Below are 23452 nucleotides of genomic sequence, written 5' to 3' on the forward strand. Positions count from 1 at the left end.
GGAGAGGAAAAACAACTTCACCCATGAAGCTGTTTTGGAAATAAGTGTTTAGCAAAAAAAAACAGCTTACTGTTGGGAAATACTCCCTCATGATCTCAAATTATAACCAACTCCAAAAATATTAAAGAGTCAAAACATCTCAAATTTGACCAAAATTACAGAAAAAATTACAAGATTTATACATTAAATAGATATACTATGAAAATAGTTAATAAAGAACCTAATGATACTTAGTTGGTATCGTAAACGTTATTATCACAAAACACCTAACATACACCACAGTTGAAATTTGTCAACCTTACTTGACAAAGACACATCTGTGCACTGCAATATATATGTTCTCCTAATCTAGTGAATCTGAACAACTCAACAATGTTACTGCATCTTCGGATGATATAAGTAGATGACAATTCATTCGGGACAAAACCACCAAGCCAAGAAATAAACATGCATGTTACATATTTTCTTTAGCAGTAGGTGATGCTTCATACAACCATTCAAAAATTTATTTACTGGCATTGCTATATGCATAGATATATTTTGGCTAATCATACTTATTCTATTAGAGTTGTTGGGACAACCTTGAGATCAGCCTATCATACATATATTGATATACTTGTGTGTGGTAGGTCGTCTCCACACTTCAGCATACGTGTGGTGCAACTATGCTATATAGCTAGGTTCACCGTGCTTGTTGCTTGGACCACTAGTTGAGTCACTGCCACCACTCCTACTCCCTTGGTCGATTCCACCTTTGGCACTGCCCGCACCATTGCCATGTCCAGTAGTGGCAATCCTAACCTCATTGTTGGCTCCTCCAGCAGCATTCCCAATCCTACTCACAAATCCACCACCGATGTTACTACCAACATCACCGAAGCCACCTTGTGCCCAGGATGGGACGTTCATTGCGGCAGCAACAACAAGGACAAAGACAAGGAGCTTTGCACCCGCCATATTGTTGGTTGCTCTTATCACCGGCACGACTATAAATAGATATTGTTTATAAGCTATCTTTGTGTGATGTCCATGGAAACAATGGGAAGGGGGTATTTATAGAGACACCAACTAGTTTAGACTTGGCGGCAGAAGGAACCATGAGAGCCACCTTTCAATGCCCACTAGCAGTTAGCCAAATAGAACAAAGAAATTAAAGTACATCCAACCATGTGGTGGTTAACAATGTTATTATCAAGGGTGCACTATTTAGTACAACTAAAAATCATAGAGTTATAGGAAAAGACAAACGATTCACATCTAACTCAATATCGCGCTAGATGTGGAGATTCCTTAGGCATCAATTATCAAAATCATAAAATGGAAGAAATATTTAGATAATTCACTTGTGGTTCAACACTCCCCCTTATGTGAAGCCTCTCTCAAGCCGTAGTCGTGTAAACATAGTCGACAATTATTCATTTATTTAAATGGACACTTAAATTCGAACACACCAACTTTGCCCTCAAACACCCCACCCAAACCCTAACAACTTTTGCAGACACCATGAGAAAAAAAATTAAGGATCAAACACCATTTTGTTGATAAAAGTTCATGTGTAGAAAAGAATTGACTATCGGCTCCATCGTGTAGACTTAAGTAGCTCACACCTAGTTGTTTTATGGATATGTTTCGTGTGTAATATTTTCCCCAAATTATATGGTAGCCTATACATGTCGAACATGTAATTTTATCCATCTGAAATATGGTTCAAAAAGGTTCTTGTAGTTGATCTAGAAAAAATTGTACTCACTTTCCCACTTGGCCACTCTTCCGTTTTTGTACAACTTGGATAAGATGGTACGTTTGGTCAAGTTTTGATAGCAAAACTGCATGCTCAAACAACATATTTCCCATGTCTAGGTATAATGTTATAATATTTAGAAACTTGTAAGTCAACAAAACTAACTCCTACTACAGTACACAGCTTTTTTTCAAGAAAATAAATTCTTTTGGTACAACTTCTGTGTTTGGATTTCAATTATTGCAATCAATTCGGTATTAGTGTTGTCGTACAATAACCATTGATTGACTTTTCAGCGATGCAGTCTAAGTCAACGAATAGTATTAGCATGCACAGGACAAGAATCAAACAAAAACCAAGAGGGAGGCCAACAAATAAAATCCACGTTCAGATTTAATATAATTGCCCTAGATAACACATGTGATCCCAAGCTTCAGGAAATTCATCATTCACTGCCACAAGCAAGATGCGAAATGCAGCTAAAAAAATTGAACCATCATTTTCTACACAATATATAACGTGGGAATTGAAAGAAGCACCAACAAAATAAAGTTGATGTACATGAAATCACAAATGCTAAGAATTCTAACAACCACACAATGCCCTATCAAAGTGTGGCACTAACAAATGTGTTCCCGATCTTTCATATTTTAAAAAATCATCAACAAGCATGGTGTTTTTTTCCTAAAATCTTCCTGTCTGAAATTCTTAGGCTCCAATACCTACAACTTTAAATTTTGCAAGTGAAAGTTGACCAGTTTTTATTTCTTTAGATTGGCCTCTCGACTTACCATCACTAGATATATAGATGTCATTTTTTTTTCTTATGAGTTTCAAATTTGGAATTATCATTGCAAACGATTTTTCAAATCATTCCAGCTATTTTGAAATTCACGTTATTCATGCATTGAATTAAATTGTAGAGCTTGATGATCTAATTAACATAGTGACTCCATTTTTTGGTACGCTAATTGCGTGAATCTATGATGCAAATTTGATGTTCTTCGTTAGTTGAGCTTTATTAGTGTATTATGTTCATGTCATATTGTTATTTTTTATGTCTCCATTAAGCCTTGTTTTTTTTAATTTTGTATGCTTAGCAACTGTCCAACACATGAGTTTTATTGACTCTAAGGCTACAATGGTTAGTATAACAACATATCTCGAAAGAGCACAGATGCATTAGCGCACAACTTCTCATTTTGTTTCATTAACCCTTGTAGTGGGCATAGTGGAAGTGATATGCATCACTCGGAGAGACACGAGCAAAGGACTCATGAACATATATTCCTTGGTTGTTGTTAAAGCAGTCACCAATTAGTAAACCAATCGTATTGATCCTAGTTTTAATAGGGGGCTGGGCAAATATGATGACATGTCTATGTGATAAATATACGCCTAAACGTATTTCTCAACAATTTTTAAAATGTTTTTACATATGTAGTTAGTATTTATAAATAAAAAACACAAGATTAATATGAAAATAGCTAATTTGATGCATTATTATGCTGCAAAATGAATATTTATAGGGGTATTAAATTTTTTTGTACTGCGTTAGGGGGAGGGCACGGCCCCTGCTAGCCCCCTGGCTCCGACTCTAGTTTCGTGTGTAGTATTTCCTTCAAATTATATGGTAGCTTATACATGTGGGACAAGTAATTTTATCCATTCGAAATATAGTTCAAAAATGTTCTTGCAGTTGGTCTACAAAAAATGTACTCACTTTCCCACTTGGCCATTTTTTTCGTTTTTGTACAACTTGGATATGATGGTACATTTGGTCAAGTTTTGGCAGCAAAAATGCATGCTCCAACAACATATTCTTCATGTATAGAAACTTGTAAGTCAACTAATCTGATTACTACTACAGTACACATTCTTTTTTTAATAAAATAAATTCTTTTGGTACAACTTCTGCTTGTTGATTTCAATTATTGTAATCAATTCAATATTAGTGTTGTCGTACAACTACCATTAATTGATCTTTTTTCAACGGTTGCAGTCAAATCAACAAATAGTATTGGCATGCTCAGGACACAAATCAAACCAAAACCAAGAGGAAGGCCAGTAAATAAAATCCATGTTTAAATTTAATATAATTGGCCAAGATAACCCATGTGATCCCGAGCTTCAAGAAACTCACCATTCACTGCCACATGCAAGATGCAAAATGCAGCTAAAAAATTGAAAAATTATTTCCTATACAATATATAACGTGAGAATTGTAAAAAAGCACCAACAAATTGAAGTTGATATACATGATGCAATCACAAATGCTAAGAATTCTGATAACCATACGATACCCTATCAAAGTGTGGCTCTAACTAATGTGTTCCCAATCTTTCATATTTTAAAGAATCATCAACATGCAAGGTGTTTTATTTTCTAAAATCTTACTATCTCAGATTCTTAGGATCTAATACCTACAAATTTATAAGTTTTCATTTTGTTAGTCAAAGTTGACCACTTTATATTTCTTTGGATTAGCCTTTGACTTACCATCATTTTATATAGATGTTGCACACCATTTTTTCAAATCATTCCAGCTGTTTTGAAATTCTGCTGGGCTCATCCTAGTTAAAGCTAAAAACTAAAAACAGTATGAAAACAGAATCATCCCGAATGACGAATGAAAACAGGATGCCATAAGTAGGGACAGAAAAACTCCTATCCTATTTCCAGTCCCAGTGAATCCCATCCTAGTTCCCATATTGTTACTATATACTCCCTCCATTCCAAATCAAAAGTAGCTTTGACCTTTTTAGTTCATCCATTTTGCTATGTATATAGACATATTATTATATATCTTGATTCTTAGCAAAAGTAGATCTACCAAAAATATCAAAACTACTTATAATTTGGAATGGAGGGAGTATTTTTCTGTAAAATACTAAAACAAGAAAGACAAACGAGGAAAACATGACAGGACACTACGGGAATTGTCCCATCCGTTTTTCATGCGCAATGCTCATGCGTTCACTAAGGTGTTCAGTTTCAGAAAAAAAATTGGTTTTCGCTACTGTAGCATTTTCGTTTGTATTTGACAAACATTGTCCAATCATGGACTAACTTGACTCAAAAGATTTGTCTCGTAAATTACAGATAAACTGTATAATTAGTTTTTGTTTTCGTTTATATTTAATGCTTCATGCATGCATTCAAACATTTGATGTGACGAAGAATCTTGGAAAATTTCGAGTTTTTAGGTGGAACTAAACAAGGCCTAAGTTACAGCGTGCAATTCAGCAAAGGAAGTCCGTGTCCGTATCTCTGGGTGGAAATCCAACCATGACTGGATCCAGAATGCCAGACATGGCTGCAGCCAGCAGCTGCCACAACAATGCTGCATACATGATATCCAAGCATCAGACAGCCAGTAAGAATCCAGGCCCTGTTTGGTTCAGCCGTTTGCTTCCTTCTAAGCGAGTAGAGCAGAATAACCCCGCCAAACCGCCCGCGACGGCCTCCATCGCAGAAGCAGCGTTCACGTTCAATTCCCATCCCACAACAGCGATTAGCTCAACAGCGGTTAGAAACACGAGCTCTCGCCCAGGATTTGGAGATTTTAGAACCCGCTTCGCTCCCGTACGCTCAGCTTCTTCCTCCCTCCAATGCGCTCCATCCCTGCCGCCAGCTCTCCAGCTCCACCAAGCTCCGCTGGCTCCCCTTCCCTCCCCACAGCCAGCTCCCTCCACCGCCGCCCCAGCCAAACACTCAACTCTGATTATATGTATCATGGCTTATCTCATAATCTTGCTCAACTTACAAGAGGGATCCAGGTAAGTGGAACCAAACAGGGCCAAAAGCACAAACTTAAGTTGCAACTGTTCCTTCCCAACATGTATTCTAGTAGTACAATCCACTGCAATATACAACCCTTCCCCGGGCAGGATGTTTCTCTTCCAGCATCTAACTTAGCAGTATAATTTAAAGTGTGCATCTTGGCATCGAGGCATTGCTCTGCAAAGTATTAGTTCCTACAAAAATTCGCAATTCCCAATAGGAAAAGGGAGCCGTCCTTTTGGCAACTGCCCTGTTTTCTACTATGCCTACATATACAGCTCAAGCTGATGGTCTCTTCGGATAAAAAAAAAGTCACCTATCTGAGCACGTACGTCTCAGCTGGTGTAGCTCCTTAGAAACCCAAGCCCTCCAAACAGGGTTGAAGCGCCAGATCTCCTGGGGCTTGGTTCTGCTGAATTTTGCACACCACTCGATAATTCAGAGGGTCCTTCCTTCATTGAACTTGCTCTGCTGAAAGCACCCGGTTGATCCTGCATATGTAAGGAGTTACTAATAACTTATGCTGCAAACTGAGTATAGGCAAATCATGGTTTAAGATTAACAAAATAAATTGCAACTCTTAATTACATCGCTGCATGAATGCAAACTAATACCATCAGATCGCACACACACACTCTACAAGTAAACATTGTGAACAGATTATACTTGTCCAACTAGGTGAAAGGTAGATAGGGTCAAAGTTCAACAACAGACAACAGTCAAACAGTACATTTTTTATTAAAGCTATTATTGTGCTTCTTTATGAATACTTAAACCAATATGTACTGGTTTCAGAATGTTATATATTACTAGATTTTACCATTTTTTTTATTGGAATGTAAAGCGCAAAGTGAAAATAAAACTACTACACTACTCCAAAGTATGTGGCAACACAGCAGAACCAAAGCTCAAAGTTAATATGCTACAGAGAGGCACGAAGGTGACAACAATATATACACTTATTTCAGAACAGAAGAAATGAGAAACAAAATATATTATCACAATATATGACACCCGCCACTCAGTTGTCTTCAATATGTTCCATCCATCGAGTATATGTAACAAAACTATTTACCTGCTGTAAGCAGCATATGCATAGACAGCAAACATATTAATTGTCTTATCAATGTGCACAGTGATCATTAGACAGAACAAATCATGAACAAAACTAATTTTAAATCACAAAGCACCTTAGTTGATCAGTGTCTTACTCTTTTAGGTGGTATTGTAGTTCCAGCTAGCAAACTAAGTCCTGATGCTGACATGATTGTAGATGAGCGCACAACCTACAAAAGCAAATTATATCAGATGGAACAAGACAGGTCAATTGTATTCTCAAACAAGAAATCAAACCTGACCTTAGATGCCTCTATTCTAGGAGACTCTGTTTCCATAGCCGGGGGCAAAGAAGCAGCCTGTGGGGGAAAAAAGTTCAATTAGTGAAGATCCAAATTTTAAAAAATGTAAGGTATCTCAATTTTTTTTCTCGAAAATGCGTATCTCAATAATTTACCCTAACAATTCTCTCTGAGGATTCAATAGCAGGACGAGGAGTTGATGATGTAACCTGAAAATCATATGAATAACAATCAGCAAGGATGAAACAAGATAGTTGCCAAATTCCATAAAATGCATCAAGTTGGTGTCACTCTGAAATCTGTGCAACAATGTGCACCTACATTTTCGTTTACAAACAAAGTTGTGCCCTAGGAAATTACAAGAGGAGCAAGGTTCAAACTTCTCACAGGTCATAGGCTCAACATGATAATGTTCACAGCAAATTCATAAGCAGTGAATCAGGTATACATGTTGACTTGCCTGGCGAATATCAGCTTTCGGGCTCTGATCCAATTTTTTAGTGAACTCACACAAGTCATATATTCCTCGTGTTGTCCGGTCCTAAGACATTTCAGTATGAGATTAGAAACATAATTTGAGTCGCTGGGAGAAAAATGAGTCAGTGATGTAAATGTCTACTTGAGTATAAGCTAGGCGCCCAAGCTTTGTCTCCTGCAACACAACAGGTAATCAGTTTGTAGTTAGCACTACGAGTGAATCAGTTCATCTTGAACAGAAAGGGAGAAATAACCATGGTACAATGTACCTACCAAACTACGAACTACAAGATGAACTGTTTCCATTTCCTTCTGGAAGGCACTTAGATCTCCATGGATGATTGTAACCTATGAAATAATTTTGTCAGTCTCCACTAAATTACACCAGATCTTGATAAAAGCAAAGCATATGGTAAGCTTTAAACCTCTTCCCTTGTGGCTTCTGTAATTTCTCGGCATTCATCTAAACTACAATCTACACGATCAATCCTTCCGGCAAGATGTCTCTTTGCAACCTGATATGAAAAAATTTCACATAAGTAGATTACCAGATGCAATAGTAAGAGTCAGAACACCTAGATGCTGCCATCAAAATAAATTAATCTAATGACGAGTCATATCTGGTGAAGCCTAGGAATCTTTTTTTTTCTTCTTATTGGGTCATTTTTTTCCTCTTTCCAGTCAAAATATGGTATAGGCACTTGAAAGTAATTCATCTATATTAAAAAGTATGATTGGTATATGCACATATAGATAATTCAAAAACAAAACCGTACATAAGCATACTCACTCTATTTCTACGTACTTGATACTTTTGGCCAAAACTTTCGCTAAATACTTGCTCTCTTGAAGGCACATTTCCCCAAAATTATCACGTAAGCCTACCAATCCCCCATAGTTTGCTACCTTGTTTAATGAAGAGGGTGTAACGGCCAACTTACTATGTCCTTTAGTTCACTGGTCAAAAGTGCCACATATATGGACACAGCAGGAATAAAATATCAGGTATAGAATCATAATGATATAGGAAACAACCATCGTAACAACGGTTCTGTTGCGAATTGTAGGTCCTTTGATGTTCTAATCAAACAGCCTTTAATCTAATGAGGTGTATGTTTATGTTTGGATGAACAAATGAAGAAAGTTAACAAATTTTAGAAATTTATATAGAACCTTAGTAGTACTTATTTTAGGGCTTGTTTGTTTGATCCCAAAACCAAGGGGGTTGGAGGGGATTTACAGGGATTCAATCCGCTACAAGTCAAAATCGCCCTCTACCCCCTTGAATCCCTCCCATCTCAGATCAAACAAACATTGGCCTTAAGGGGGCAGCATAAGATATGTGAATCACTGCAACACGCATATGAGAACCTGAAGGTCTAATAGTAACACCACAGTGAAAGATGGAAGAAGAAACTTACATTAACACTTTCTGAAACCTGATCCACTTGTTTCCCCACTACATTGCAAGCATCTGATAACCCACGCTTTGTCACAAACATCATATCAGAAAGTTTCCACCCCTGTAATCATAACGTTAGCTCTGGTGGAATTGACATTGGCCAAACATCAAATGGTACAGTACTAATAGCATTCGCACAGTTTAGTGTATAACCATTCACTAAAATGGTAAAAAAGAGAACTTGCTGACAGCAGTACAATCTAATATAGATTTGATTAATATACTTTCTGAGCATATTGTTCTTTCAACAAATTAAAAACGAAAGATGTACCTTCCATCTTATGAATAAATAGCCAATAGCTCCAATAACAACAGCTGTTATACCATATGCACCAGGGCCTGCAACATGAAAATTTTGCTATCATCAGTACAAAAGTTGTACTTGAAAATTAAAGGATAAAAATTTGAACTACTCTTAAAATAAAATAAACCACCAAGCACTCTGTGGAAAAAATCATCTATGATCATGTTCCAATTCCTAATGAGCTAGGGCCTGTTTTGATCCTCTAAACTTTTTATTAGCTGCAATAAGGGAGGGACCAGCTAATAGCATTTTATGAGCAGGGTGGTTGGATAGTTCAAGCTGGGCTGTTTAGATCAGCTAGAGTGTTTTTTTATAGCAGCTTTCTATTAGCTACAGCCTACAGCTGAACCAAACAGGACCTTCGAAAACAGCAGGATGAACAAAGACTTTTTTTTTCTTTGATGAACGGTTTTCAGATGAAGGCCAGCAGGTAAAAGATCATAGCACGTAGAAGATAAAGCACAGTATAGGTTAACTTGTAAGAAACACAATAGCGAATCACAGAAAGCACTAACCAGGTCTACCATCAACAGTGACAATAGCAACATGATTTGATTTAGACAACATCTGAAGCTCCTCTCTGAGATGATTGACCTGAAACACTTGAGCTCATGAGTAGCAGATACATTCAATTGGTGTTAAAAGATAGAAGAAGAAATTGGCATGCACAAAAACCTGGGTCAACAACTGAGCAGTATGTGGACTGCTGGTCGATGGCCCATCCTTGCCTTGCTTTGCACCCTTGGTCAAGAACTAAAGACAAGAGGATAAAATAGGTGGTGAGGTAAAACTAGCTTATAACAAATTAATGATACTGGCTGTAAGGAGGGGAGGAAGAAAGCTTGATGCCTAAATAAAAACTTAAAAGAGGAGGCATGCAGAGAGATAGAGCAGGGGGGGTGATGAGACCTTGAAAGCACCAGAGATTGCATCCCTGAAGTCGGGAAGGCCAGACTCACCGCCTGTGAGTACTGATCCGACGATTCCTGCAAAGAGGAGGCGTGATGGTGACATGGTGTAACAATTAATTAAGCACTCAAACTAGCGGCAACAGCAACTGAATAATCTAATGCTTCATTGCGATAATTCAGGGACTGCTAGTCTAGTCATTTGCAAATCGATACAAAAACAGAACCATAACGTATTCAATCTAAGGTGGGTGATTGCTAGCTCGTGTAGCATGCAGGTAGCAACCACAAACTAATTAACTGGAGAGACCATGTCGATGCAGTACACTAGAGTGGTCTACACTAGCTTAATCTGAGGTGGGTAGCAATTCAATCGGCTCGATTGCCCCCATCCCCCCGCAAAGGGACAGCACGCGTCGCGTGGTCGGGGAGCTAGAGCAAGGGAGAAACGGAAGAACCCTAGAAGAGGGTACAAGAATCCGCGCCACGGCCCCCGCCCCGCCCCGCCCTCGAAAATCGAAGATCAGGGCGAAGGAAGGGGAGCGGGCAGGGACCCCGTGCGGAGAGCAGGACGGGTGGAAGCGTACCTGAGCCGATGACGATGGCGACCTTGCCAAGCACCATGGCCGCTCACTGGTGGACTGCAGCGCCACCTCCGCCGCCTTTGCCTTTGCCTTGCGTCCGCGCCGGCCCGGGACCCGCGAGGGAGAGGTGGGGGGTGAATCCAGCAGCTCCGAAAAGGGGAAGGGGGGCAGGGACGGCTAGCTAGGGTTCGTGCGACAGTGCGGGTTCAGCTGGTTGGCTGGTCGGGCTCGAGCCGGCCCGCTCGGTTGCGTCGGGACTTCGCCGTTGCTGCGTGGATGGACGGGCACGATGCGATGCGGCTGTGGGGGGTGCTGATCGAGACGAGCGAGAGACAGGAAGGAACGTGTGTGGAGTCGTGGACCCTGCGCGCTCACCAGATGGAAAACGGAATCCCTCGTGCTACTGTGATGTGCATGGCGGGGCAATGGACACGGCGGACACATGACCGAAAAAACTGACCATTGTCTTGGAAAGCAAGAAAGAAAAAACATGGACTTGCAACTTTAGGCCTTGTTTAGTTTCAAACAAATTCAAGATTTTCTGTCATATCAAATCTTTGGACGCATGAATGAAACATTAAATATAGATAAAAGAAATAACTAATTATATAGATTACTTGTAATTTGCAAGACCAATCTTTTGAGCCTAACTAGTCCATAATTGGACAATAATTACCAAATATAAACGAAAGTGCTATAATAGTCAAAGCCAAAAAAAAAATCTCCAATTAAACAAGGCCTTACTATACAGGCTTCTGTAGTAGTGACGTATTTTGCTCGTATAATCTCACTAAAGATAAAGCCATTTTCATTATTAACGTGCTAGTTGTTAATAAATAAATAAATAAATAAATAAAAACATGTATTGTTTCGCAACAATAACATAGACTTAAAAAATAGACATCAAATGTCAGAACATAGTGAATTTTGTTTATTATTAGTATAATAAAAAATATAGGAAGTGTGTATGGACTTTTTTTAAAGACACTATCCGCGATTTTCATAAGAGGTCATGTGTCATGGAGTTGGAAACCCTTATCAGCTTATCTCTACCCTTAGAGCTTCATCACTAAACTAGGCATTGAAGTAGCTTGTCAACTATTAAGCACTAACTCAAAAATCTCAATAGAGGTACCCAAAGGAAGAGATAGTAGATATAGCCATATAGGTGTGGGACACCAAAATCCCAAGTAAGACCCAAAGGTTGAAGATGTGCATGGCATTGACTTCATGGGTCATCCCATTGAGCCCATCCACCATTCTCGAGGATAATAACTTGGTCACATGGATCCAATTGGGTCAAGCGACACGCAACAATAGCAAAGTGGATGTGGGGTAGCAAGGAGAATTGATAGCCTCGAATGGAAGTTGCGACCTTGTTGGGATTGACCCCAATGTTGTAATGGTCAATGGCCTTGTCAATGGGGAGGGAATGGAGCAGTTAGAGAGCAAGGTTCAGCTAGGCGCTAGGCGGATTCTAGGCGGTGACCCTCCGCCCTAGCGCCTAGGCAGGAGTAATTGCGCTTAGGCGTTCTAGGTGTTTTCCTAGGCGTCGGGAGGAACATGGGAGGGTAGTGGAAGAGGAGCAGGGGAGGAGGAGCTGCCAGCGGCGGAGGGAAGATGAGCAGGGGAGGAGTTGCCGACAGGGGGGAAGATGAGCAGGGGGGACTGACCTTGGGGCGGGGTAGCAGCCGACGGTGGAGCAGGAGGACGGAGGTGGCGGTGGGGATTTCGCGTGATTTTCCACGACCGAAGCCATCTGCGCGCGCGCGCAAAAGGCCGCGTCATCCGCCTTTGCGTTGCGCCATCAGCCCGCGGGGGCGAAATTTCGCGGCTCGCCCAGCTCCACGACCGCCTCGGCGGCGCCCAGTGGCCAGATGTCGCCTACCCCACTAGGCGAGGCGGGTACCCCTCGCACAACGCATAATCGCGCCTATGCGCCGCCTAGTAAAACTATGTTAGAGTGTAAGGATAGAATCAACTTTGGTGATGGGAGTGGAGGACCCTCACCAAGGCTAGCTTCAATCTGGCCCCACAAGACATGTGATCTCATCAACGAGCCCTGTTTGGAACACAGTTTTTTTATCTTAAGGGCATATGCTCTCACATTGCAAACAGTTGGATTTGCACCAATCCCAGTGTGAATCCAATGGTTAGCAATGCAAGGGCACTGGGCACACGCCGTTAAGGGCATAGTTAACTTTCTCACCTGTGTGGGGTTGCTACATAGAGGATTGATGGCAACAACGACAACATGATACTGGTTTTAGAGTGTATTTGTTTCACCTAGCACCTCCTAATTTTAGTCTCATGTAGTCACTTTTTATGACTAAATGGGACTAAATGGTCTTTAGTCCTCTCTAGTCATTGTGGTGTGATTAAAAAGGACTAAACTATTTAGGAGCAATTAAAGTTTAAGAGGACAAACCAAACAAGGCAGGACAAACCAAACAAGACCTTATAAGTCCAATGAGGCAGAGGAGCATGTGGAAACCTACGAAGGAAGATAAGCCACGGTCGTGAATGGGAAGACGAGATGATGGCATGCAAAATATTGGGGAGGCAACCACAACACTAGCGTAGAACAGATGCGACCAGGACGTTGCCATGCACATGTGATTCGATTATAGTAGCACGAGGCACTCAGCACACGCTGATCCTCCCGTGGTTAGGGATCTGCCTTTTCATGTGATGTTTTCCTTGTGCCACTGAACGCTTTTATCACAGGAGTGTTAGTTCCTCTCTTATAGTTAAAAAAATTTGGATTTTGATTTATCATTTTGCATAATGGAACACTTTATTGTTTTCAGGTACAAAAAATACAAAATGCAATGACAACGATGTCAAGCTGCATGCATCACAGAAAATGACTCCAAATGTCAATTTTTAATAGCCAACATGATTTCAAGATACAATCAGACAGGCAAAAATGACACATGGTCTTTAGTGTGTGAAGAATGATTTTTGATAACTGGATTTAGCCTCAGATATGTTGTTCAATTTCTAAAAGAAAAACACCCTAAATATTTTGATTGAAAAACTAGTTCTAAAAATGAGTTCAAGTTTTACCAATATCATCAATTGCCTGAACCAGATTAGACTTAAAACATAGAACCGGTGATGTCTACATCACACAAAAAATACATCGGTAACATCGCTAGCCAACGGCTTGACACCAGCACAGCACTCACAATTCACAAGCAGAATCATTTCAGTGTGCATGCATAATAAAAACAATATAGAATACGAACGACAAAAGAGCTGGGGTTCAATAAAACAGGCACCTCGCATTTCTGTCCCCAAACAACTACATATCTCAGTAATTTTCATTGTTCACTGAAACCAAAACCACAGATATAGGTCTCAAAAAGTCTTAAACATTGGCAAAAACAAGAACTAATACGACTGCCAGCGGCATAATAGTTCCAGTGCAAGTGCACCAGGATACAAGCTCCACTCAACGGTTGGCCTTGGCAACACGCTCAATCTCATCCTTCTTCTTGATGGCATAACTGTAACAAGAATTGCATGAATGAGCAAAATTTCACATAAACACTTTAACAGATAGGAAAGAGGCAACCCAAATGTAACCAGACAACACATACCTGTTTGAAGAGCCCTTGGCAGCATTGATCAGCTCATCTGCAAGGCACTCAGCAATGGTTTTGATGTTCCTGAAAGCGCTCTCCCTGGCACCAGTGGTGAGGAGGTAGATGGCCTGGTTCACCCTCCTGAGGGGTGAGATATCCACAGCCTGCCTCCTCACAACACCAGCAGACCCAATACGGGTGGCATCCTCACGAGGCCCACTGCAAAACAATAGCAGCAGCACATCACATCAGTTTGACATCTCAAGAACATGTAAACAATAGTTAGCTATAGTTTTGACATCTAAAAGCACATCATTTTGGCTGGCACGGTGTAAACAACAAAATGGAGCATTCTTGATATATAATATAAAATAATAATTAACGAGCTGCTAAAAAACCATGGACACGCATAAAAGTCCTCTTAGATAATACACCAGACAAAAATTCACATTTTGATTGGAATTGGAAACAGTTTGGTGTGATACCATAATGATCAACTAGCAATCACAGCTTCAAAGATCGAACATGTACAGCAGCAGTCTAATATAATGGAGAACTGCATTTATTTTAAATTTCAACAGCCGGGCATTTATCCAAGATCATGCTATTAGATGTATAAGAGCAGCTAGAAGCAGAACGGAACTAATTTGTAGATTTGATGCCATAGCCCTTTCAAAGAACACTCCCTTTCTAAAGGGAGGATTATAAATGAATTTAATAGCAATTAGTTAAATTACACAGGAAAACTCAGGATTCACGAACAAAAATTCCGCATTTCTAAGCTTAATAACTCTAAGATGTTATTAGCCTTAGCCTGACAGGTCGACTACAGAGAATTGGGAGCGAGGACAGGGGGGCTAAGACAGTACCTGTTGATGATCGCGTCAACGACCACCTGGATGGGATTGGCGTCAGTGAGCAGGTGGATGATCTCAAGGGTGTGCTTGATGATGCGGACGGCCATGACCTTCTTGCCGTTGTTGCGACCGTGCATCATGAGGGAGTTGGTGAGGCGCTCTACGATGGGGCACTGCGCCTTGCGGAACCGCTTCTTGGAGTAGCGGCCAGCGGTGTGCGGCAGGAACGTCGCGTGCTTCGTCGCAGACACCGCCAGGTAGTCGTTCAGCGAGATGTCGTTGACCTGCAGATTTTCCCATTCATTCAAGTTCAATCCACTGCTAGCAGCAGCAGAAGCAGCAGGGCTAAAGAATCGAAGCGGAGATGCGAAGAGCCATTAGCATACCTGGACATCCTCGAAGGTCCAGCGGTTGAAGAGCTTCACCACGTCCTGCTGCTGCTGCTCTACGTCCGCCATGGCTGAGATCGAGAGAGCGATGTGCTGCGGCGGCGTCTGCGCGTGCGCGAGGGGTAAGCGGCGGCGGCTGGGAGCGAGGAAACCCTAGACAAGGCTCCGCTCGCGGGGTGCGAGGTGGGTTTTAATAGGGGAGAGCCTCCGGGGCTAGGGTTTCTGATCCGACGGCTGCCGCTCATCTGCTGCTGGACGGTCACTGATGGTCGGTCCATGACGTCCCATAAGCGGATCGGGTTCGGTCCTTAGGCCTTTGGGCCCATTCTGTCTTTTCCTTGATAAAACAAGGTATCCTAACTGGGCTGGGCTTTCCTGGTTTTCAGGTTCCTAAAGAAAAAAACGTTCTTTTCTTCGCAATCCAAATGGCGCAAAAACAAAGCGCGGTGCATGAAAAGTTCTATGAAGTATGGACAAGAACGAAGGGCTTGTTTGGCACAGCTCAACTTCACTGGTAAAGCTGTTTTTTAGAAAATAGCTTCATGAGTGACTTTCTAGATGAAGCTGAGCTGTTTTGGAAAAAGTGTTTGGCAAAATAGCTTCACCAACTACTTCATACATAGTTGAGAGAGAAATGAGGGAGAAGTTGCAATAAGCTACTTTTTTCCAGCTTCATCCAACTTATGTATTTGTGAGAGAAGGAGAAAAATAGCTTCACCCATAAAGCTGTTTTGGAAATAAGTGTTTGGCAAATAAAACAGCTCACAATGTTGTGAGCTGTACCAAATAGGCCCTAAATTCTGACATGTATTGTGAAGAAGTGACTTCCATATATCATTTGCAAACAAGAAGGAAAAGAATATCGTCAATGAAAACACGAAAATTATTAAGAAACATTCATAAGCACAAATATTCGAAATACTCCAAACGTCAATTGCTCAGCATTCATTAAATTATTAAAGATACTCACGGCATTACTTCAGCAATATTTTTCAGCGAAGAAATAACGTTTTTCTTTCACAACATCTTAGTATCTACATCAACATAAACCAAATTTTAGCCAAGCAAACAGGTATTCAGCAATTTAATGTTTTATTAAGTACATAACGGGTTTTTTAGTTATTTGTCACCACATGCCATCGTTATGGGTGGATTCTTGCAGATTTACCATTTCTGGCCCACATGTCAGTGACTCATATGGTCTAACATATTATTGACACACACAGGGTTGACACACTTAAGAGTGGAATAATTATTCGGTACATAACATGATGGATAGGCATTAATTATACTCCTATAGAGTAAGGAACGGATATTTGGCTTCGTCACGTTTGGGAGTGGTAAAATATTTCGCAATTAAGCCAAATAACATTGTTAAGCAAAGCTAAAGCGGCATACCCGTTCACTTGTCTTATCAACCGTATTTTTCTTCCAGCTAGCGGTGTTTTTCTCTCATAACAAATCAGCCAACAGTAATTTCAACCATAACTTTACAGACGAGCGAATTCATTGTATATGCAAAAAAACAAAGGAAAATTTGCCACAGGATATGCAAAACGAAGTTGTTCTGCTGCGAGACAAAAAAAATGCAATTTGCTGGTGGATACTATAATTTTTGTAAAAAAAATGCTACTAGAGACTAGAGTCCACCGTCAAAATTTGTAACGTATAGAAATTTTTTTTTCTTTTTTTTTTGTCTCCAGCAAAACTAACTCATTGTGCATGCCCTGTAGCGAACTTTCCCAAGAATAATAGCAGTCTTTCCTTGTTTCTTCCTCATTTTCAAATTGAAATTTGGCATCAAAGGAGGTGAAATGAACAAGGGCTCCAATCAAATCCATTCATGAGTACCACCATGTACAATTCAAGGAAAGAATACCAATCCCTTCTCATGAAATGAAACCAAAAAGTGGTAACACACATAGACACCTGACCGGACTTCAGAAGCTGGCTCCAGCTTAAACCATCAATGGAACTCCCCAGTCACCTCTCATCATACCGATTCAAACACGTCTGTGAACCCTGTTGCTACGACCCTGCAAACCGAACCTGTACAATTTTAGCCAATTGCCTCTACCTACACTCTTCATATAGACAGCTCCGCGCCGGGAGTATGGTCCTGTTGCAACCGTCAATCATAGTCACAGGTGCTGGCAGTGCTGCAGCAGCATAAAAGGTCTCATTCAGGATTATGCAAATTAATGACCTTGACTAGCATATGAGTTGACAATACTACATTGCAATGAACCATCACGTCCAGAACCTCCATCCATCAAGGCTACCTAGAATTGCTTGACTGCTGTATCTCCCCAACTCTTTCAATTTCAACTGCATGATGTGGTACCTTTGCACAAAATTTATTTGTCAGAATTTTAACCAAGTATAGCACAAGCAGCATTTAGCAAAACAAATGGATGAAGAAACAAACATCCTAAGCTGCACAAAGTACGTATTATGGTATAAACATACTCTACAGCACTAATTCACTAAATATCAGATATGAGATATGCGAGGATCTTCTGAAGAACAAGAAATAATATACCATGTCACCAGGCTTATTAGGTTTGCTCCCATTTGAGGCTCCTCTTCTAATTGGTTTTCTTCTCTTGTGGAAGGATCCATGGAGGGAATCCATCACCGAGCCTTCAGGCCACTTGCCACTTCTATCTGTTGGATCCAAGTTGCTTGGACCCCAGGTGTACATGACAAACTTCCGAACCTGTTAGCAGTGAAATTACTAGAGCTTATTGATCAAGGAGACATATGGATGGATATGGTAGTCATCTTTGGGTCAAGATGTGCTTTACCTTGTTCCAATTTCGTTGAGCACGTTGTTTGCTAAGAATATTGAGCATTCTGGTATCCTCGTCTCGGAGCTTCTTTATCCTGCCTTCACACTGAAAAGTAAACTTGTCAATTACACAAGCAGCTGCACACTAAATCAGTGTACAAAGTAATTCTTTAGTTTCAGTGTCACAAAGGGTCAAAAGTTCCGTGTAGTGACTGTAAATGACAATACCAAATAGTTGTATTTATGAATCTGAAGTGGACCAGTAAATGGTAAACTGGGATTTAAAGCAATCAGATATTGAAGTTTTAGGCTTTCATTTGCCAAAAAAAAAAAACAAAACAAAAAACAAAAACAAAACAAAACAAAAAAACAAAAACAAAAAAACCTAACAAGTAACATGGCTGTAGAAAGAGTTCCACAAATGAAAACAATGGAAAAGTATTGACATGACATAACCATAAATACAGGTAACATGACTTACTTGAGCCATGAGGCAGAGAAAAATTGCTACACTGAAGGCATACAGGCCACCAATACTCGCAAGTATACTGACTGCAGATAAAAACTACCATTAGATGTGAGAAATGTAAAGTGGAAGTACAAAGATTATTAGCTCAAGTTCAATTTCATAACTCGTATGACTTGTAGTGAATTCTATTGGCCAAACATCAAAGGTGTGGTCTATTGCTTCATTTATGCTTTTTGGTTGTTTTAATTTTCATGCACACAGGAAATCAACCTACCAAAATGACCTAAAACATGCTTCTGGATTAAATACTTTCACAACTGAAGCAACAATGCAAGATGAGTTGTTGTACCTGGTTTTTGATTGAGTTAATCTCAGAAAGCTATGCATTATTACTCTACTATAACAATTCGGAACGAAATTTCCTGCACGCTTCACTATAAATATATGAACTAAATACACGAAACAGTAAATTCACATCCCATTTTATGATCCAAGGCCTTGTTTAGTTCTACTCAAAATCCAAAAACTTTCAAGATTCCCCATCACATTGAATCTTGCGGCACATGCATGAAGCATTAATTATTAATAAAAAATAACTAATTGCACAGTTTGCCTGTGATTTGTGAGACGAATCTTTTGAGCCTAATTAGTCCATGATTGGATAATAATTACCAAATACAGACGAAAGTGCTACAATGTCCAAATCCAAAAAGGTTTTGGATCTAAACAAGGCCTAAATCTAAACAATCCAATCCCTCTGAAGTTTATACAGACCTAAATGTCTAAATATTTATCTATTCAAATGACACTACTCATGGGTATTTAGGTGACGTTTTGTTCAGCAAAATGTAACATCATCAAGATTACAGTGGAGATCCGATTGTGATATGGCTGTTTGTTTCATCCCAGACCGTTATAAGATACCCCGCAATCAGACATTGATCCATTCACGGCCAATACCGCCCCTCTGCGAATTGTTCAGTTGCTCTTGTGATATGTTCCCATTACTGTGTGCAACCAAACAAATCTAGGAATTAAGATCCTCCCGCCACTCCCCCCGTGATTTGTTTCCTTTACTATTTACGTTACCGGACAGGGGAACCAAACTCCATCTTAGTAATATTATCTGTGTAATTATATCGATATCATTATCTGTAAGTGGTCAATGAGAAAAAAAAAGTTTGCTGCTCCATAGTCTGTAACCAAAATAACTTTGCTTGGTTTCATGAGATGCTCACCTGGGCCAAGCACATTTTCATTGCTGATCTCCACGATATAGTCAGAAAGATAACTTATGTAGAGTGTAGTATTTATCACTCCATCTCTAGGGTTTTGCAAGGAAGCATTCAAGCTGCTCAAATCTGATAAGGTAGAACCTTGAGTGAAGTCCTGGACAAGCGGCTGCAAGAGCTTCAAGCCACGATGGTTGTTGTATATTTGAGGAAACAATTGAATTTTGAGCACATTGGAATCTGGCCCTCTGAATGTTTTCAGCTTGGCATCAACGTAATTATCAGAGCTTAAAGTACCACTCACAAAGCTCATATCTTTATCATCTCCATGTTCCTTTGCAGTCAAATTAAACTGGAAGCCAATAGCAGCAGCCGGTTGCCTTGGCAGGTCAACAAACTGCCAGGATACATAGTGGTCTCTTGGAGGGATTCGGCAGCCATTGCACTTCAGTGTAATTGATGGCCCCTCGCTCGTGTTCTGGCAAGTGTAGGTCAAGAGTGTCGACAGAGGCAGCACCCTGAAGTCCATAAACCCAGGGGTTCCCATTGCTATTGTAGAAGGTGCCACTACTTGGGCGCAAGACATGCTTGAGATAGTTGTTATGTGAAACTCAAGATCATTCACAAAATCCAGCAAATCCGGAGCATTAGCTGGTTTCACTCGATGTACTTCGGCGTTACGCCTGTGGATGGCTTGATACAGCAGACTGCAACAATCAAGCAGAGAGTAATCCATGAGCTTTATTAATGGAGCAGCTAATTCCAATACATACAGAGAATAATATATAATGAGGTTGCTTACACTGTGGCTAATCCAAGGAAGAGTATCACGGTAGCCACCGAGAACATGCCCCCCAGCTCTGTTTTTCTTTTCCTCAGTACTTGTTGATCATTCTGGAATTCAAGAGGGTACAACAATGCAACTTTCAGGGAAGAAAAGAAGATAGGGATTTTGTGGGACAATGGGCAAATTAATGTCCCGTTTGATGTGGTCATGTTCAATTACGACAGGATTACGAGGGTCTTTTTGTTCATTCAACTGGCAAGATATTTTCAGTTTCATTCATGTAGTGTAATGTAATGCACGTATGGTAAGGAGAAAGGTGTAATGTAATGCACGTGTATGGTTCGAAGAAAGGTAAAGCAGGGTCATATATTCACTAATTCACAGACATGTGAACGTCAAAGGCAAGACGAGATATGGATAGGTCAAGTTGACTCAGAAAGGAAGGGAAATTCCAAGAAATCCAAGGATAGCAATCCCATGGAAACGAAGCAACCCAAGGCGTAAAAAAAAACGTGTACAAGTACAAAGTGGCGAAGCAATCACAGATGGATTTTATAATCCGAAACGCGGCGGCGAAGCAAACCAAGCGAAGCGGAGAATTAAGAAACGGGAAAAGCTAACCTACAATTGGGTGTTTTTGGGATCGGAAAGAATAAGCAGCAGCAGAGAGGAGGGGAAACGAGTGAAATTGCAAGGTTAACTGTTCACTAATTGAGTCGAGATAAATTGATTAGAGATAGAATTTTTGCGATGAAGAATGTGAGAAGCATGGAAGGAAATCAGTAAGATGTTGGAGTAGGTTTTAAGGGCACAGACCGCATAGTGGTTGTTGTCGAAGATGCAGTCGAGGCGGCTGACCCAGAACCGGGCGCCGAAGAGCTTCTTGTGGCGGGCGGGGTCCTGGCCGGCGAACCTGGCGGCGGCGCAGAAGGCGAACCAGGAGAGCAGCGTGGCGAGCGCCACCCAGAGGAGGACGGCCTGGGACTGGGTGAGGCGGCGGACGACGTCGAGGGAGAGGACCGGGGTCAGGAAGTAGAAGCTCTGGTTCTTGGACGCGCCAACGGACCCGACCTGCCAGTCGCCGAACCCGTCGCCGCCGCGGGGCAATGACACGCAGCTGGTGCTGGTGCTGCTTCCGTTGCTGCCGCCGGTGGAGTTGGTGAAGAGGAAGTACCCGGGGTCGCAGGCGCAGAGAGTGGCGTTGTAGACGAACATGTGCGCCGCCGCGCACGCCATGGCTGAAGAAAACGCCGGCCTTTTCTGCTGCTGGCGCGGCAAGATCGGCCGGCAGCGGAAGCTGCTAACAGAATGGCGGACGGTGACTCAACCAACTGCCGTGCTGGAGCCTTGGGCTGGACCGCTGGACCGCTGCTGGAGGTATCGCGATGCTAAAATTCCCAATCAACCGACCGGGTCAATCACATCAGCGTCCGGAAGGCGGGCGGCTAGCTCAGCTTCTGGTCCTCCAACCGCCGGAAAGGGCGAGAGAAGCCAGGAGAAGAGGGAAAGGAGCTGAGGCGGGCAATCGAGATTGGTCAAGCAAGGAAGACATGGATGGAAAAGCCGGGTGCCTAGGAATCGAATCGGGTGCTTTGCCTTGCTGTGCTCTGGGCTGCCAGGTGCAAGCTCCGAGGGTCCAATCCCCTGCTTTTCTCCGCCGGCTGGCTGGAGGCTGGAGCTGGTGGTGGTGGGGCGGAAGGACAGAGAAGAGAAGAAGACTCCACCAGGTTCCTTGAGCAGAGTTTCAGACAGCTTGCTCAACCTCAACTCAACAAAACATTACTGATGTATTGTAAAATAATACACGATCTCAGAGTAGATACGAGCCGTTGTCAGCCAGCTCAACCTCCTCCTTTGTTTATTTTCATTTTTTTATTAGAGAAAAGTGGTTGACAGGTAGGATTCGATACGAAGCTAAGCTGTTAGAAAGTACTAGCAGTTTTGCGAGTGATTTGGAGGTATATAGTAGAGTTTCAGCTCCTTTTGCCTTTGTAAATTCTATAGAAATTTAAGATGAATACTGCAATATCTAGTATTTTGCCACATGAAATTCTCACACACAACAGCCGAATAAGGGCATGTTTGAAACACATGGAATTTCTAGAAATTGTGCAGCAATTTTACATGAATTAGTTCGATTTCACATGAAAAATACAGGAATAAAAAAAATTACGTTTCAATCAGGTTTTTGAATCCTACAGTACAACCCTGCTATCCTGGGTATGTTTGGTTCATGATTGAAGACCAAGAGGCTAACCATTGCCATGCCACAGCTTAGGCAAGCATAGTTTGCTATATCGTGCACTTCTCTATCGCAATTGCGGCTATATACATTTTTCTACGTAAATTTTACGTATTCTACAGAAACTTCTATACATATTCCAAATTTATCATGTAGGGTAGCAATAGCAAGTGTCATATAACTTTGGTTTTTTATTCTATTCTACATTTTGAGAAATCGCAACATTGTTAGTTAGAGCATGACCTAACCACTTGTCTCCTCCTCGATAGAAGGATGCTAAACGACCTTGAGCCTGTTTCTCCTACTTTCAAAGGAAGAGTTACTAGTGGCTTTTCTCCTACTCCAGTGTGCAATATATAGCCTCCTTGCCTTATAGGGCAGCTATTTGGGAATAATCCCACTCTAGATTTGAACCTATAATGGGTCAATTTTAGAAAGAGTGTTCTTCTAGCTCACATCGAGCTTCATCTATTTGGCA

The 23452-nt window shown here is 41.1% G+C and overlaps 3 protein-coding genes across 5 annotated transcripts; all 3 read right to left on the reverse strand.

The window, feature by feature from the left end:
* Nucleotides 5538–10816, reverse strand: LOC8085064. Its single transcript, XM_002457504.2, has 14 exons — nt 10621–10816; nt 10035–10111; nt 9801–9878; nt 9641–9719; nt 9093–9160; nt 8781–8882; nt 7785–7874; nt 7633–7707; nt 7502–7534; nt 7343–7423; nt 7038–7091; nt 6883–6939; nt 6736–6810; nt 5538–6015 (listed from the first exon to the last, which is right to left on the reverse strand). Exons 1-14 carry the CDS (start codon nt 10655–10657, stop codon nt 5860–5862), a joined length of 1062 nt encoding a protein of 353 aa, XP_002457549.1. The 5' UTR covers nt 10658–10816; the 3' UTR covers nt 5538–5859.
* On the reverse strand, nt 13839–15705 carry LOC110433540 (40S ribosomal protein S5). The gene is made up of 4 exons (XM_021455894.1): nt 15451–15705; nt 15077–15348; nt 14223–14426; nt 13839–14129 (listed from the first exon to the last, which is right to left on the reverse strand). Exons 1-4 carry the CDS (start codon nt 15520–15522, stop codon nt 14075–14077), a joined length of 603 nt encoding a protein of 200 aa, XP_021311569.1. The 5' UTR covers nt 15523–15705; the 3' UTR covers nt 13839–14074.
* LOC8072383 lies at nt 17264–22523 on the reverse strand. Of its 3 annotated transcripts, none has more exons than XM_021457765.1 (8): nt 21549–22523; nt 20748–20839; nt 19952–20652; nt 18726–18796; nt 18261–18350; nt 17996–18172; nt 17736–17797; nt 17264–17612 (listed from the first exon to the last, which is right to left on the reverse strand). In XM_021457765.1, the coding sequence occupies exons 1-8, from the start codon at nt 21966–21968 to the stop codon at nt 17585–17587; spliced, it is 1641 nt and encodes a 546-aa protein (XP_021313440.1). In that variant the 5' UTR covers nt 21969–22523; the 3' UTR covers nt 17264–17584. The 3 variants fall into 3 exon arrangements, with proteins under 3 accessions (XP_021313440.1, XP_021313441.1, XP_021313442.1); XM_021457766.1 differs by having other exon boundaries at nt 17471–17612; nt 17690–17797; nt 21549–22522; XM_021457767.1 differs by having other exon boundaries at nt 17474–17612; nt 17717–17797.

The sequence above is a fragment of the Sorghum bicolor genome, chromosome 3 (genome assembly GCF_000003195.3).
Source record: "Sorghum bicolor cultivar BTx623 chromosome 3, Sorghum_bicolor_NCBIv3, whole genome shotgun sequence".
Lineage (NCBI taxonomy): Eukaryota > Viridiplantae > Streptophyta > Magnoliopsida > Poales > Poaceae > Sorghum > Sorghum bicolor.

Excerpts from the sequence above, each read along its gene's own strand:
- LOC8085064 (XM_002457504.2), bottom strand. The coding sequence starts at position 10,657 with ATGGTGCTTGGCAAGGTCGCCATCGTCATCGGCTCAG. Across the intron at positions 10,112-10,620 it reads CGCCATCGTCATCGGCTCAG|GAATCGTCGGATCAGTACTC; the intron begins GTACGCTTCCAC and ends TCCTCTTTGCAG. Across the intron at positions 7,708-7,784 it reads CAGAAGCCACAAGGGAAGAG|GTTACAATCATCCATGGAGA; the intron begins GTTTAAAGCTTA and ends ATTATTTCATAG.
- LOC110433540 (XM_021455894.1), bottom strand. The coding sequence starts at position 15,522 with ATGGCGGACGTAGAGCAGCAGCAGCAGGACGTGGTGAAGCTCTTCAAC. Across the intron at positions 15,349-15,450 it reads GGACCTTCGAGGATGTCCAG|GTCAACGACATCTCGCTGAA; the intron begins GTATGCTAATGG and ends GAAAATCTGCAG. Across the intron at positions 14,427-15,076 it reads GTTGACGCGATCATCAACAG|TGGGCCTCGTGAGGATGCCA; the intron begins GTACTGTCTTAG and ends ATTGTTTTGCAG.
- LOC8072383 (XM_021457765.1), bottom strand. The coding sequence starts at position 21,968 with ATGGCGTGCGCGGCGGCGCACATGTTCGTCTACAACGCCACTCTCTGC. Across the intron at positions 20,653-20,747 it reads TTCCTTGGATTAGCCACAGT|TCTGCTGTATCAAGCCATCC; the intron begins GTAAGCAACCTC and ends TGATTGTTGCAG. Across the intron at positions 18,173-18,260 it reads CTCAACGAAATTGGAACAAG|GTTCGGAAGTTTGTCATGTA; the intron begins GTAAAGCACATC and ends CACTGCTAACAG.